Raw genomic sequence first — 13,967 nt, 5'->3', positions numbered from 1 at the left:
GTGACCCTTTTCCAGCTGGGCCATGATGCCCTGGTGCATGGCTGTCTCCTCAGCCAGCCTACAAGGATGGAATAGCTCAGGAGTTCAGGAGTCCGGGCTTGGGGAGATGGTAAGGAGGCCAGAGCAGCTGGACACCAGGACTCCAGAATCTTTTCCGTCCCGAGCTAGGCACTCCAATTTCTGGGGTCAAGGCTATAGCAGGAAGTTGGCTTTAACCCAGGAGGAGCCCAGGAGTGGGGGCAGGGTTCAGGATGGCCCTCACACCAGGGATGGGGTCCTCGGGGTTGAACTCGAAAGGGTTGTCCATGAAGGCAGCCATGATGGAGGCGGAGGCCTGGCCGAAGGGGTTGGCAGCCAGCAGCGTGTAGTTGCCGTTGTTGACGTGGGTGGGCTGATTGAGGCGCAGACACCCATGCCGCACGGTCTCATTGGCTGCCGGCTCCAGGAACTCGGTGAAGATGAAGCTGGTCTCATTGAGCACAGAGCCATTGAAGAGCCAGCGCAGAGACGGTGCCGGCTGCCCATCCACAGAGAAGGGGATGCACCAGTGGTGCATCTCCACCGCCGTATGCAGCTGCACAGTGGCCGGGACTGTGGGCCAGAAAGAGCAACAGCAGGAGGTCAGGGCGCAGCTGGAGGGAGCCTGGCACACACCCGACAAGTCCAGGGGCAAAGCGAGTAGAACCCGAAATCAAAGGGCAGGCCTGGGAGAAAAGGGTCAGCAGGCCCTAGGAAATTCACCAAGGAGAGACGTTTTGAAGAAAGTTGACAATACATTTTAAATAAATCAAGCAGCAGGCATATAAAATTTAGAGGCTTAAAGAACATAAGTGGTGGGCCATAAATAAGTCACAGCCCCACAGAAGTGGGGTATCAGCTTATGACAATTAAACATGGAGTCAGGGGGCCTAACAATCAAACCAGCCAAAAATATATACAGTTAAATTTTTAGGGAAAAGCCAGGCACAGTGACTTGCTCCTGTAATCCCAGCTACTCAGGGGGCTGAGGTGGGAGGATCGCTTGAGGCCAGGAGTTCAAGGCTGCAGTGAGTTTTGATCCCAAAGCATTCCAGCCTGGGCAACAGGCTGAGACCCCATCTCTTCAAATACACACACACACACACACACACACACACACACACACACTTTTTGAAAAAAGATATGGGTTTGAAATAGACCCAATCTGGGCTGGGCGCGGTGGTTCATGCCTGTAATCCCAACACTTTGGGAGGCCGAGGCGGGCGGATCACGAGGTCAGGATATTGAGACCATCCTGGCTAACATGGTGAAACCCCGTCTCCACTAAAAAATTAGCTGGGCGTGGTGGCGGGCACCTGTAGTCCCAGATACTCATGAGGCTGAAGCAGGAGAATGGCGTGAACCTGGGAGGCGGAGCTTGCAGTGAGCCAAGATCGCGCCACTGCACTCCAGCCTGGGTGACAGAGTGAGACTCCGTCTCCAAAAAAAAAAAAAAAAAGAAAAGAAAAGAAATAGACCCAATCTGGTAAAAGTAAAAGCCCCTCAATGATAGAAAAAAAGTGTATGTATGCATAAATAAATACATATATATAATATAGCATTCATACATAGGAATACTATTTAGCAATGAATTGCATTAGCTACATACAGCAACTCCCATTAACATGAATGAATCTTATAAATATAATGTTGAATGAAAGAGACCAGATACAAAATAATACACACAGTATGATTCCATTTATATAATGTACAAGAACAGGCAAAACTAAATGATACTGATAGGAAAGCATATTTGAGACAAATTATTTTTAAAAGCAAAGAAATGGTTATCCTGACAAAAGTCAACGCGAGATGGGAGAGTGGGATGGGATTGCGAATAGGGAGAGGTGTTGGATGGTGGGGGGGTCTTCCATGGTGCTGGTAAGAGTAATTATTGTTTAAAGTATATATATTTTTTGCACATTTCTATGTATATTTCACAATAAAAGAAGAAAACTGATGTAAAGTAGAAGATTTAAGATAATTTGCTGGGCGATCTAGAGAAATTAGGCAGCGAGCCGAAAGAGGAACTCAGGAGGAGAATTTCCTCGTTTGAAACTAGGATGCGAGGAGAAGGATCCAATGAGGGACGGGCATGAAAAAATACTTTGGAGCAGTGGGAACAGCTGGACATCTGGCGTTGAGGGCCTCAGGTAGCAAGGCTCCGGCAGGGGGCCAGAAAGAAATCCTTCTCCCTCCCTCTGGCCTTGACGAGACCCCAGGACTTCCCCTGAAGGATCAGGTTTTCATGGGAATCTGGAAACAGCTGGGAGGGAGGAGCTGTGGAGATACACATCCCACCCTTTCCTCCAGCCCCCCACCTTACATCCTCTTTTGAGGGAAGAAGAGATGAGTAGGGGGTAGATGCAGGAGCTGCCACTGAGACTCACAGGAGACGTTGACCTGAACAGTGACCTCTGCCCGGCCCACATCGTTCTCTGCCCAGCACGTCACGTTCTTCCTGTTGAGGTCACTGGTGACGTTGGCCAGGGTCAGCCCCAGGGATGGCAGACCCCCAGATTTCTAGATCAGGAAAGAGAGGGGGGAATCAGAAGGAGCTTTAGCCAGCTTGGGGCTGGGGCTGATGTCTTTGGAGAGCCCCTCTGGCTCCAGATGGAAAAGAGAGGAGGGCTGGGAGGGAAGAGAAGGGAGAGAGGGGTGGGAGAGAATGTAGCAGAGAATGGCCTTCCTCCTTGAGGTTTTTTCGTTGACTATCTCCTGGATCACATTTTTTTTTTAATTTTATGTTTTATTTTTGTAGCGACAGGGTCTTACTGTTCTGCCCAGGCTGGTCTTAAACAGGGCCTCAAGCAATCCTCCCACCTCGGCCTCCCAAAGTGCTGGGATTACAGGCGTAAGCCACTGCGCCCAGCCTGGATCACGTATTTAATTATCAGAAAAATCTAAAATATAACCAGTAGCCTCAAAATAGGCACAAAATATCCCAAACTTAAACTAAAACCAGCCATCTGAGCAGCTAAACAGATGTCACGCATCCCAAGTACCAAATTTGTACACAGCTCGTTGGAGACCCCACTAGGACCTCACTGCCTATTCATTCCTGTTTTACACACAGTCCTAACAAACTGAGTCTCAGCCCAAGGAAGATCAGAAACAAAGAGATGGTGCAAATAGCACAGCAGCAGTTAGAAACAACAGCAGCAGCATCGCCTCCTGCAGCAGATGAGGACCACGGGTGAGGTTAGACAGGCAAAGTGACTTGATTCTGAATCATCGTCAGGATTGAATCAGATCAAGTTTCTCTTCCTAGGAAACCGTGGATTTGTCATGTGTAAGTTACATGATCTTATGACAGTTCTTCATCTTGCTGAACTATGGGTTTTTTGTTTGTTTTGTAAGCTGAAGAGGTGGACAAATTACCTTCCGACATTTTAGAAAGTGATTTTCACAAAATGAAAATAATGAAGTGGTGGATAAATCTCATTTATCTGAAAACTTCATAAATGTGGAATCCTCTGACCACATGCCAGAGGAGGTATGGTTTCCCCAGGCTTCCACTAGAATATGTGAGTTCAAAGGTTGCAGTAGAGTTTCCAGCCTTTTGTGCAAGCTCTGGGTTCCAGCCACTTCGAGGGGAAGCCCCGCCCTGCCCTCTGCTTCCCTTGGCTGTCCCATCCCCTCCAATTACTGTGGGGCCAATAACTCTTCCCCTTGATCTGCTCTGCCACCCCTTATCCTCCTACCTGAGGGAGAGCAGCCTCTCTTCTCCTCCATTTAACCCATTTAGGGTGCAATTTTTTTTTAAGAGATAGGGTCTTGCTTTGTTGCCCAGGCTGGTCTCAAACTGCTGGTCTCAAGTGATTCTCCCTCCTTGGCCTCCCAAAGTGCTGGGAGTACAGGTATGGGCCACTGTGCCCAGTAGGGAGTGACTTTTGTATAGGTAGTTTCTAGAAAACACAGATGGTAGCAAACATGTAAGTCTCCCAAAGAGAAAACAAATCCTGGAATCACCCCACATAGAGAGTTGATCTAAGGTCTCTCCATGCAGGGGTATGTCCTCTGCCTGGTCCCCTTTCTTTTACTCACTCTAGGCAGCTTTGCTCTCTGGAGGGGGGAGGAACTGCTCAGTGGCTAGCAGTCCCTCCACCATGTCTGAAGCCCCCTGCTCAGCGCCCCAATGTCTCCTCCCTCAACATGGTTCCAGGGGCCTCCAGCAATTCTGGGGTGGACTCTCCCACCAAAGTGAAGGCTCCCCAACTAAACACCATGCTGTCAGCCCCCTAGGCACACATTCCTGGTCCCTGCATATCCACTCCTCCTGCCCAGACGGAGCCAGCTTTTTGGGTGGGCACAGCCCATTGTCAGCTGCTGTTGACCTCGTCAACAAGACCGACTGAGTTACCTGTGGCTACTCTCATCTGCCCATCGCCAGCCTAAGGACAAAGGGTAAGGCCTGGGAAGGTGTCCAAAGGCATGTCTGGATAACAGAGATAGAGGCCAGAGAACGCCCAGGGGCAGGCAGGACATCAGAAGGCCGTCATGTCCACCTTCTCAGCTTACAGATAAGAAAACCAAAGTGCAGGCAGATTAAGGGATTTTTCTGAAAGTCACTCCCAGAATTAATTAGTGAGAGAGCTGGAGCCAGACCTATGCCTCCCTTACTAACACGTTCATCACATGCCCAAGAGGATGCTCCTTCCAGAATCTCCAGAAAAAAGACCACGAGACCCCCAAGAACTCATCCTGGATGCAGTACAACTGATATTGTGCCTCCTCCCTGGGTCCCAGTTTCCTTATATAGAAAAGTGATCTGCTGGGCACAGTGGCTCACGCCTGTAATCCCAGCACTTTGGGAGGCCGAGGTGAGTGGATCACGAGGTCAGGAGTTTGAGACCAGCATGGCCAACATAGTGAAACCCCGTCTCTACTAAAATACAAAAATTAGCTGGGCATGGTGACGCATGCCTGTACTCCTAGCTACTCAGGATGCTGAGGCAGGAGAATCGAAGAATCGCTTGAACCCGAGAGGCGGAGGTTTCGGTGAGTCAAGATTGCGCCACTGCACTCCAGCCTGGGCAACAGAGCGAAACTCCATAAAAGAAAGGAAGGAAGGAAGGAAGGAAGGAAGGAAGGAAGGAAGGAAGGAAGGAAGGAAGGAAGGAGGGAGGGAGGGAGGGAGGGAGGGAGGGGGAGGGAGGGAGGGAAGGAAGGAAAAGGGATGTATGGGAGGGATGGTCTGCTGGGTTCCTCTCAGCTCCAACATGTAAGATTTCTGTGACCCTCTCCTTTGCAACCAACACCGTGTTCCCAGAAAGGGGTTCTAAGTCCTGGGGCTTCAAGTGTAGCCTGGGGTCCCTGCTGGGTCAGTGCCCACCCTGAGGGTGTGTGCGTGCCCTGGGCTGCCCCAGAGCATAGGCCTGAGCCCTGTGGGTCTAAACCATATCTGTCTGTCCCTCAGCCTCAGTGTGCTCCTTATTCGTTGTCTCTTTCCTCCACAGTGTGTCTCTCTTTCCCCATCTTTGTCCCCTGTGCTCTGCCTGGACCTCTTGGGGGCTGCCGGCGAAGGGCTTCTCACCATCACTGTAGCTGACTGCTCCAGCTCCGTGAGGATCCAGCCGGCCTGCTCCAGGCCCCGCCCCTCCACCTGGCACCGCAGCAGCACGTCGTCCCCCACATCCACCGAGGCATTGGACACCTGGACCTTCAGCGTAGGCACACCTGGCCACCCAGGATGCCCGAGGGCCAAGGGGTGTTAGAGCTAGGAGTGGCCCCAGAACTCTACTGCGGGGCTGCTCCTTCCCCCACCCTCCTCAATGACCCGGAGCCCAGGCAATGTCACCCCAGGCAGTTTCCCCCAGCCTTTACCAATGCCCGTTCCCCAGGCCTTTTCAGTGCTTGCTCAGTGCCCTCTCCCCCAGGCAAGTAGGTCTCTTTCCCAGCCCCCTTACACCACCTCTCTCACCCAGCACCTACCACAGCTGGCATTGTTCATATGGGCCAGGGGCCCTTGCCCATGACACTGCAGCTTCTGTTCAGGCACTCCGCCCAGTCCCTCCTCCTCCCAGCGCTGTAGCCAGCGCAGGGCACAGGAACAGTGCAGAGGGTTCCCCGATAGGACCCTGGTGGGCATGGGGGACACCAACAGAGTCAAGGAAAGGGCCTGAGGTATCACAGGGGATAAGAGGGAGCAGTTAGGTAGCAGGGAGGGCGGTCTACAGGTGAAAGGGAGGACACAGAGGCCTTTCTCTCTGACTCCAGTAACAAGATGTTATTCAAAGAAATAGGCCATTGGGAAGCCGAGGTGGGCGGATCACGAGGTCAGGAGATCGAGACCATCCTGGCTAACACGGTGAAACCCCATCTCTACTAAAAATACAAAAAATTAGCCGGGCATGGTGGCGGGCGCCTGTAGTCCCAGCTACTCAGGAGGCTGAGGCAGGAGAATGGCGTGAACCCCGGGGGGCGGAGCTTGCAGTGAGCCGAGATGAGATTGCGCCACTGCGCTCCAGCCTGGGTGACAGAGCGAGACTCCGTCTCATAAAAAAAAAAAAAAAAAGAAGGAAAGGAAAGGAAAGGAAAGGAAAGGAAAGGAAAGGAAAGGAAAGGAAAGGAAAGGAAAGGAAAGGAAAGGAAAGGAGCCAGGCGCAGTGACTCACACCTGTTATCCCGGCACTTTGGGAGGCTGAGGTGGAGGATGGCTTGAGCCCAGGAGTTCAAGATCAGCCTGGGCAACATGGCAAAACCCCAACTCTACAAAAAGAAAAAATAATGTAAAAATGAAAGAAATAGAACGCAGAAAGTGGAAGACAAGACAGCTGACGTCTGAGGGATGCATGGGGCTCCCTCACCCCAGGCTCCCCAGGATGAGAAACCAGGCAAGGGCTCTCAGCATGGTGACAAGGAGGGAAGGGCACAGCCTCCCAGAGTGATCCAGAGGCCTTAAGTGCCCACCAGGTACACTTGGACCGGGGCTGCCCCACTCACCCCAGTGCAGGGTACCCTGGGAATGTGGGCAGCTGTGCCGTGGACACACAGTGGGCCTGTGATCTGCTCAGCCAGGCCCAGCACACACACAGTCATCCAGGCCAGCTCCCCAGGGCAGTAGCCCCTTTAGCGGGTGGTCCTGCAGCTCCTACTTTGATGGGGGTTTCACTGGCATGCACATAGTCCCCAAAGAGACCCCCCAGCAGTGTCACACAGACACAGTGACCCAATGCCATCCCACAGACCCAAGTGCATGCAGGCACACACACACTTGGTGCTTTTGCCCCTGGAAGTGCCCCCACTCACAGTTCCTGTAAGGAGAGGCCCTGCACAGTTTTCCAGGAGAGAGACTCCAGAGCGTTGAAGGAGAGATTCCTGCGGGGCGTGGAGACACAGCAAGACAGACCCCTTGAGTGACCCGACCTCACTCTGACCCAGAGTGAGGGAGGGGAGGAGCCAAGAAAGAAGTTGACATCTGGCTCCCCCTCCCCAGCCTAGGCGACCAGAACCAGCCCTGGAAGGCAGTGTGTGTGGATGGTGGGGGGCGGGCAGGGGCACTTTCTGAGTCCCACTCCTTTCCCTGGGACAACAAGGGTTAACCCCACTTAACCCCCTCTCCAGACCCCAGGGAGGGGGATCTGAGGGAACAGCCGCTCCTCCCTCCCCCACTGCTTTGGCCCCAGCTGGCAAAGTGCTGAGGCCACAGCTGGGGGAAGGGCTCCATCTGTGCTCCCCTCCCTACAGAGCCCAGGACGGGGCCAGAGGAAGAGGGGGAGGGTTGAGGCTGCCACTCCCTTGCCCCTACCTGACCACAAGGAACTCAGCGCACTTCCTCAGGTCCCCTCCTCCTCCTCCTTCCGGGCCCTCCTCAGGGACTAAAAGGTCAGGCAAGAAAGGACCCACACCCTCAGCCCCCTCGTTGTACGGATGGAAAAAGTGAGAGCAGGGGCCTGGCTCCAGGCCACACAGGAAAATGATGTAGGAGCCCCAGTGCCCTGTGCCCTGTGCCAGGCTGCCGCTGCTGGGACCCTCTGCCTCTGAGGGGCCTATCCTGACCCCTCTCCTTTCCTAGCCAACCTAGAATTTGTGGCGGCTGGGTGGGAGACGTACCACCACATAGGGACCAAAGACACAACCCACTCTAGAGCCAGACAGAGCAGGTGTTAAGTTCTATCCTGCCACTTACAGCTGTGTGACCTCAGTCCAGAAACTCAACCTCTCTGATTCTCAGAATTCTCATCTATGAAATGGGGACAAGAACACTCTCTCTCTCACCAGGTTAATTGTGAAGATTCATTGACATAAGTATCGTAAAGTGTCATTGAGCACGTTTTTAATTGAAGCCCCTGTGCATAAACTGTGATATGACATCACTTTATTTTGCTTTGTTAAATTGCTGGACACAGCAGAGTTTAGAGGACCCTGCATAACTCCATGAATGTCAGCCCCACCATCCTTCCCATCTCTCTGCCTGCTCATGTTGGGGAACAGGGGAGCTGAACTCCTGCCCTCAGAAGGCCAGGGAGGGGCTGCCAGGGACTCTGATGGTCTCTCCTGCCCATCCCATGACCCTCTCTGTCCTACAGCAGGGGTCCCCAATTCCCAGGCCACAGATGGGTAATAGTGCCACTGTTCTCCAGCCTGAGCAACAGAGGGAGACCTGACTCTTAAAAAATACATTAAAGAAAAAGAGAAGGACAGCAAGGAAGAGGGGCTATAAACAGGGCAAATATGTGGTCTATTAGGAACCGGGCCGCACAGCAGGAGGTGAGCAGCGGTGAGTGGGCATTACCGCCTGAGCTCCGCCTCCTGTCACATCAATGGCAGCATTAGATTCTGTGAACTACTGCGCATGCGAGGGATCTAGGTTGTGCACCCCTTTTGAGAATCTAACTAATGCCTCATAATCTGAGGTGGAACAGTTTCATCCTGAAATCATCCTCTCCTCCCGCACCATCCGTGGTAAAATTGTCTTCCATGAAACCAGTCTCTGGTGCCAAAAAAGTTGGGGTCCGCTGCTCTACTGGAGGGATAGCTATGACTCCCAGGAATGAGGAAGGTGACAAGTGGCAGACCTAACACCCCAGCTCCCAGGATGTCCTAGGAGCCAAGTCAATGAGTCCCTGGGAAATGAAGTCCCAGCCAGAACCCAGGAGTCCTGCTCCTGCCGCTTGCTCCCTTTGCACTGGTGTGTATCTGAGCCCTGGGAAGAAAGATAGGGCAGGCACCTATGAGAAGTGTCCTTGCAGCATGGACCATGGAAGTGAGATGGCAAGGAGGACCTCTAGCTGGCAGGGGCGAGAGCATGCCATCCCTGAGGGAGATGGGAGGAAGCCCCAGGAGAATGGTGAGGTGACTTCCCTGACCAGGCTTGGGCCCTCCTCACAATCATTCCCCGGGGACAGCCAAGCCCATTAGCAGCCCAAGTCTGGGTGTCCTCCCCAACTCCCACTGCCCAGCACTGGCCGCACTCACAGGCGACTGAGCCGAGGAGTGAAATGGAAGGCATCTGGCGCCACGAAACGGAGACCACTCTTCACGATGGTGCTGGGGAGGGGTGCAGGAGGATCAGTCCCGAGGCCTCAGCTACTCTGGGCCCCTGGCCCTCCCTGCCCATCCCAGCCTTCCAGTCCCCTGTGCTGAACCCCTACCCCTCCTCAGGCCCCTCATTGTTTCCTCAACTACTCTAGACCCCTCAAAGCCCTGAGCTTCCTGACTTCTCCCAGTCCCTCAGTGTTCAGCCTCTCAGGTCCTCCCAGGCCCTTGGACGCTTGGGCCCTTCCTCGCCTTCTGGTCTCCCCCAGGCCCATGCTGAGCTCCACATCCAGAGTCCCCATTTCCCTCACAGGTTTCTCAGCTCCCCCAGGCCCCTCAGGTCACGGAGCTCCAGATGCTGCAGATGCTGCTGGTTCTCGATGTGGCTGTGGGGAGAGGGGATGGGAGTTACAGGGCTCAGGCCCACACTTGAGTTCTCATGCCCACCCACCTACTCCCTCACAATACACATGCACATGCACACACATATGCACCTGTTCAGACCTGCATACACACTTACACGGGCATGCGCACACGAATGCATACATGTGCACAGAGACGCACCTCCTCAAGTCACACATGCAGATGTTCGTGCATGAACACACAAGCGCACACACGTATGGATCCCCACACCCTCACATATATGCACAGTCTCACATACCTCTTGCACACATGCACACACCCAGGTATGCACATGCGCACACACAGAGGCATAAGCATCTGCACAGATGACGCCATGCACATGCACATGTGCCTGCAGGAACACGCTCACACATGGACACACAGAAACAAAGCTCACGTCCATCTCTCACGTGCACACACAAAAGTCCATTCTCAGATTGGTGTTCTGCTTTTATATCAGGCATCCCTGGCACACACTCATCAGTGGGAGGTTATACCGAAACACTTGCTACCATAAAAGGCCGAGGCTCATCCCTGCCACTGCCCCACCCAGCACAGATGAAGCCTGTGCTCATGCAAATGTGTGTTCCCAAACGTGCCCGCCCAAGGGCCACTGCCCGGCCTCACCTGTACTACACACACACACACACACACACACACGCAAACATCTCTGCACCCCCATAGCCTCTGGCCCCTCTTCACACCCAAGCAGCAACCCCTACTCCACCGAAACCTCCCCTACCATCTTTTCAGCAGATCAAGCAAGAGGCTTAGAGGCTATCAGTCAGGGACCCCAAGGAGGGACCCAGAAAAGAGGAGAGGAGCAAGGAGAGGAGGCAGTCAGAGTGTTGGGGAGGGGAGAAGAGGCACAGACTGGCTGACTTACACAGCGAGAGACAGAGAGAGAGAGACAGAAAGATGGAAAGGCTCAACGAGGAGGGTGGGGGCAGAAGGGCAGAAAAACAAAGAGAGAGTGAAACAGAGACACTGAAAGAGAAACTGACAGGAAGAGACTGTCAGAGAGATAGTGACAGGCAAGAAGGAAGACAGATAAGGGAAGGGAGACAGACAGATAAGGACAGGGAGCTACAGAAAGCAAGATAGACAAGAAAGAAAGAAGAATGAGTAGGCATTCGGGGCTAGGGGACAGCTGACGCCCTGGGCCCTGCCTAGCTGCTGGATCTGACGTACCAGGGAGTTCCTGAGAACTCGGCTGCCCTGCAGTGACATGTTAGTATGCCCCCCTACCCCAACAATACACATGTCAGGGGCCCCTGACTCACTGCCGGTTCTCAGAACTCTCCCCCTCTACCCTCTAACTTTCCCTAACTTATAGGAACCAGGAGCAGCCTAAGTGACCCCTCCCTTCCTCATTTCCTCCCTTCCCAGCCTTGACCCCACCAGGACAGCCAATATCAGTTCCTAAGTTTCCCTGTGGACTTAGCAGACGCCTAGAAAGTAACCTCCACTGACTCCGAGGGAGGCCAGGTCCCTAGTCTACCCACCCCCCAGCCCCTGCCCAGAGGATTTCAAGCTGTAGGGACCCAGGGAGGGGGTGAGAATGCAGTGGGCTGGCAGGGTGTGTGCGAGCTGTCAGGCCAGCGTGCTCAAAGCTGCCTCAAAGCTGCCTCATTCGTTTGGATTCATAATCAATCTGTCTATTCGAGTCCATTATCTCCTCGTTAGCTCTGCGGGTGAGGGAGGAGGGAGGGGGCTGTGCAGGCAGTTGGGGGGGGGGTGTCAGGCTGCAGCCCCACCCAGGGGGACATCTCAGCTCACCACCCTGCATGCTTCCTAGTCCCCAGCTCTGGCCTGTCCACTCTCCCTACCACTCCCATCCCTACCCTGCTGGACCCACTTGGGGCTTGGAAAGAGTTGGGAAATGCGAGCCCTGATGGGGAGAACTCAGGAGTCTGGACCCCAATCTGAAGGCCCAGGGCGATGAGAGAACTGGACTAGGACTGGCAACCTGTCTCTCATGCCCCCTCCCATCATGCAGAGACCTAGGCCCAGACCAAGACAAGGTCATCTCCTCTACTCCTGGTCTCCCTAGAGCTATTAGAGAGATATTGAGTACCTTCCCGTTAATTACCATGAGATGCCCGAGGAACTCAGTGCCAATTATTGCAAGCTGCTCAAGTAACTTCCAGACAGTGATGATCCTCACCTCGGATACCTTCCAGCCCGTCACTGCACGAGGCCAAGGTTCCTTGTCCACCCTCGAAACCCCAGGCCACAGGAGGAGGATTTTCTAGCAGTTCCTCCTCTCTTCTAGATGTCTTGCTGGCCATGATAGCCATATATAATATTCAAGTATTTTCCAGCCATCACCATGTGATGCCTGAGTACCTCCAGGCCAGTCATTACCGCATACTCCCATAGGTTTTACCAGCTGCTAAAAAGTACTTGAGTATTTTGTAACCAATTCCTGCAGAATGTCAGAGTCCTGCAGAATGCTGAAGATTCCTCCCAGCTTCGTGTACCAAAGGAAGGAGGGTCTCTCAGCAAGGGCCCTGACTCCCCGACCCAGGTAGAGAGACCAGGTTGGAGAGGGAGATGGGAGCGGGGAGAGAAAATCCAGGAGGGGGTCCCATTTCCCAGATCCAAATCAACGGTTCTAGGGGAAGGAATGGTAAAAATGGAAAGAGGAGAGCTCAACCACTCAGCTCCTCACCACCTCCCACCACGCCAGCCAGCTCAATCCCCAATTCCAGGAGAAAAGCTAGGGTTGCCTCCTCATGACAAGCAAGTGGGTGGGGGCTGGCTTGCCCCTGGAAAAGGGAAAAGGCAGTAAGGGTGTCAAACTGGGGACTTCTCTGCCGGTAACCATCCTTCTCTGTGGGACAGAGCAGGGGCTTCTGGCTGAGCTCCAGAAAGCGCCTTCTAGACGGCTAGGTTCTCTCAGACCTGGTCCACGGAGATTCCCCCCTCGATCTCCCTGAAGCCGGCGGCCCAGCTGCCCTGAACACTAGGGGACATCCAGGCACTGACCATAAAGCTTGCTAGGGCAGCGGCGGCCGCGGAGGAACGCCCGGGCACCGCCGAAGGCTGCGTGGTGCCAGCCTTCCGCCGTGCTCGCCCTGCCTGACCAGCAAACAAGCGGCGAGTCCGCGCCCTCGGGGCACGGCAATGCCTGCCTGTCCCCGCGCCCCCTCGCCCGCCGGACACTCACAGCTCAGTCAGGTTCTCTGCGCCGGGCAGATGGTGGAGGCTATCCAGGGCCCCATCCCGGGTGCATCGCAGTCCGGAGGAGCCGTGGGGGCAGCAGGCATCGGGGCAGGGTGCGGCGCCCGCAGATGCCAGTATCAGCCAAGCCAGCAGGCTGCCCGGCCCCCCGCGCCGTCCGCCTCGCAGCATCGCGGCGGCGCCCGCCTCGCTCAGGCGGGGCAGCCGTCTGTGAGCTCCCAGCTGCAGCTGCCAGGCCTCCCCCGACACGTGCGCTGGGCGCTGTTAAAGACCCAGCCGCCAGGAAAGGGCGGAGTCAGCGGCCCCCGCCCGGCCCCGCCTTGCCCCTCTTCTCCACCCCCTTCCCTCCCCTCTGACGCCCCCAGCTCTGCCCCCACCCCTGTTAGGGGCCCCCAGCGTCAGCCTTCTCCCTGAGGATCCCCCGCAGCTCCGGGAGACGCTGAGGGGCCGCAGCAGAACGCCTCGGACGTGTCTGCTGAGGCCGGAGGTGGGAAGTTGATACGTTATTTCTCTCAGCTTAAAGCAGCTGCATTTTTACATTTGGGGAGGAGGGAAGATAACTGAGTTGAGGAAAGGTTGCCGTCCAGGTCGTCCTAGCCAGCCCCAGCCTCAGCGCTCCATCCTCGCGGCGCGCGTGCCTAGGGGAGTACGCATGTCACTTGGAATAAGTTAGGTAGAACATTCTCCGAACTCTAGGAAGAAAAGGAAAAGGACTACCAAAGGATCAATCGCAGAACCTGGGGAGGAAGACACAGACGGGGCAGAGAAAGGGAAGGGGTCGCCTAATCCGGCCGAAGGGAGTCCGGAGAGCCAAGACAGCGCCGCCAAGAGAAGCCACAGGGTGGCGCGAGAAGCCTGCGCGCAAAGGCGCGAGCTCCCCG

The 13,967-nt window shown here is 54.7% G+C and overlaps 1 protein-coding gene across 2 annotated transcripts in view; it reads right to left on the bottom strand.

Moving 5' to 3' along the window:
• The window catches only part of NTRK1 (neurotrophic receptor tyrosine kinase 1), a 39,813-nt gene that overhangs the window by 7,560 nt on the left and 18,286 nt on the right, over nucleotides 1-13,967 (bottom strand). Inside the window, exons 1-8 of one of the 2 annotated variants that reach the window (XM_063626940.1) lie at nucleotides 13,073-13,322; nucleotides 9,810-9,884; nucleotides 9,439-9,510; nucleotides 7,270-7,338; nucleotides 5,953-6,098; nucleotides 5,555-5,697; nucleotides 2,409-2,541; nucleotides 265-591 (exon numbers count right to left, since the gene is read on the bottom strand). In XM_063626940.1, the coding sequence (XP_063483010.1) occupies nucleotides 265-591; nucleotides 2,409-2,541; nucleotides 5,555-5,697; nucleotides 5,953-6,098; nucleotides 7,270-7,338; nucleotides 9,439-9,510; nucleotides 9,810-9,884; nucleotides 13,073-13,257 (1,150 nt within the window). In that variant the 5' untranslated portion in view covers nucleotides 13,258-13,322. Of the gene's footprint in view, nucleotides 1-264; nucleotides 592-2,408; nucleotides 2,542-5,554; nucleotides 5,698-5,952; nucleotides 6,099-7,269; nucleotides 7,339-9,438; nucleotides 9,511-9,809; nucleotides 9,885-13,072; nucleotides 13,323-13,967 lie in introns of those variants that run through there. The other variant, XM_063626941.1, reaches the window with a different exon arrangement.

This window comes from Symphalangus syndactylus, chromosome 12 (genome assembly GCF_028878055.3).
Source record: "Symphalangus syndactylus isolate Jambi chromosome 12, NHGRI_mSymSyn1-v2.1_pri, whole genome shotgun sequence".
In the NCBI taxonomy this organism is placed as follows: Eukaryota; Metazoa; Chordata; class Mammalia; order Primates; family Hylobatidae; genus Symphalangus; species Symphalangus syndactylus.
This window is presented reverse-complemented; position numbering and strand designations above follow the sequence as displayed.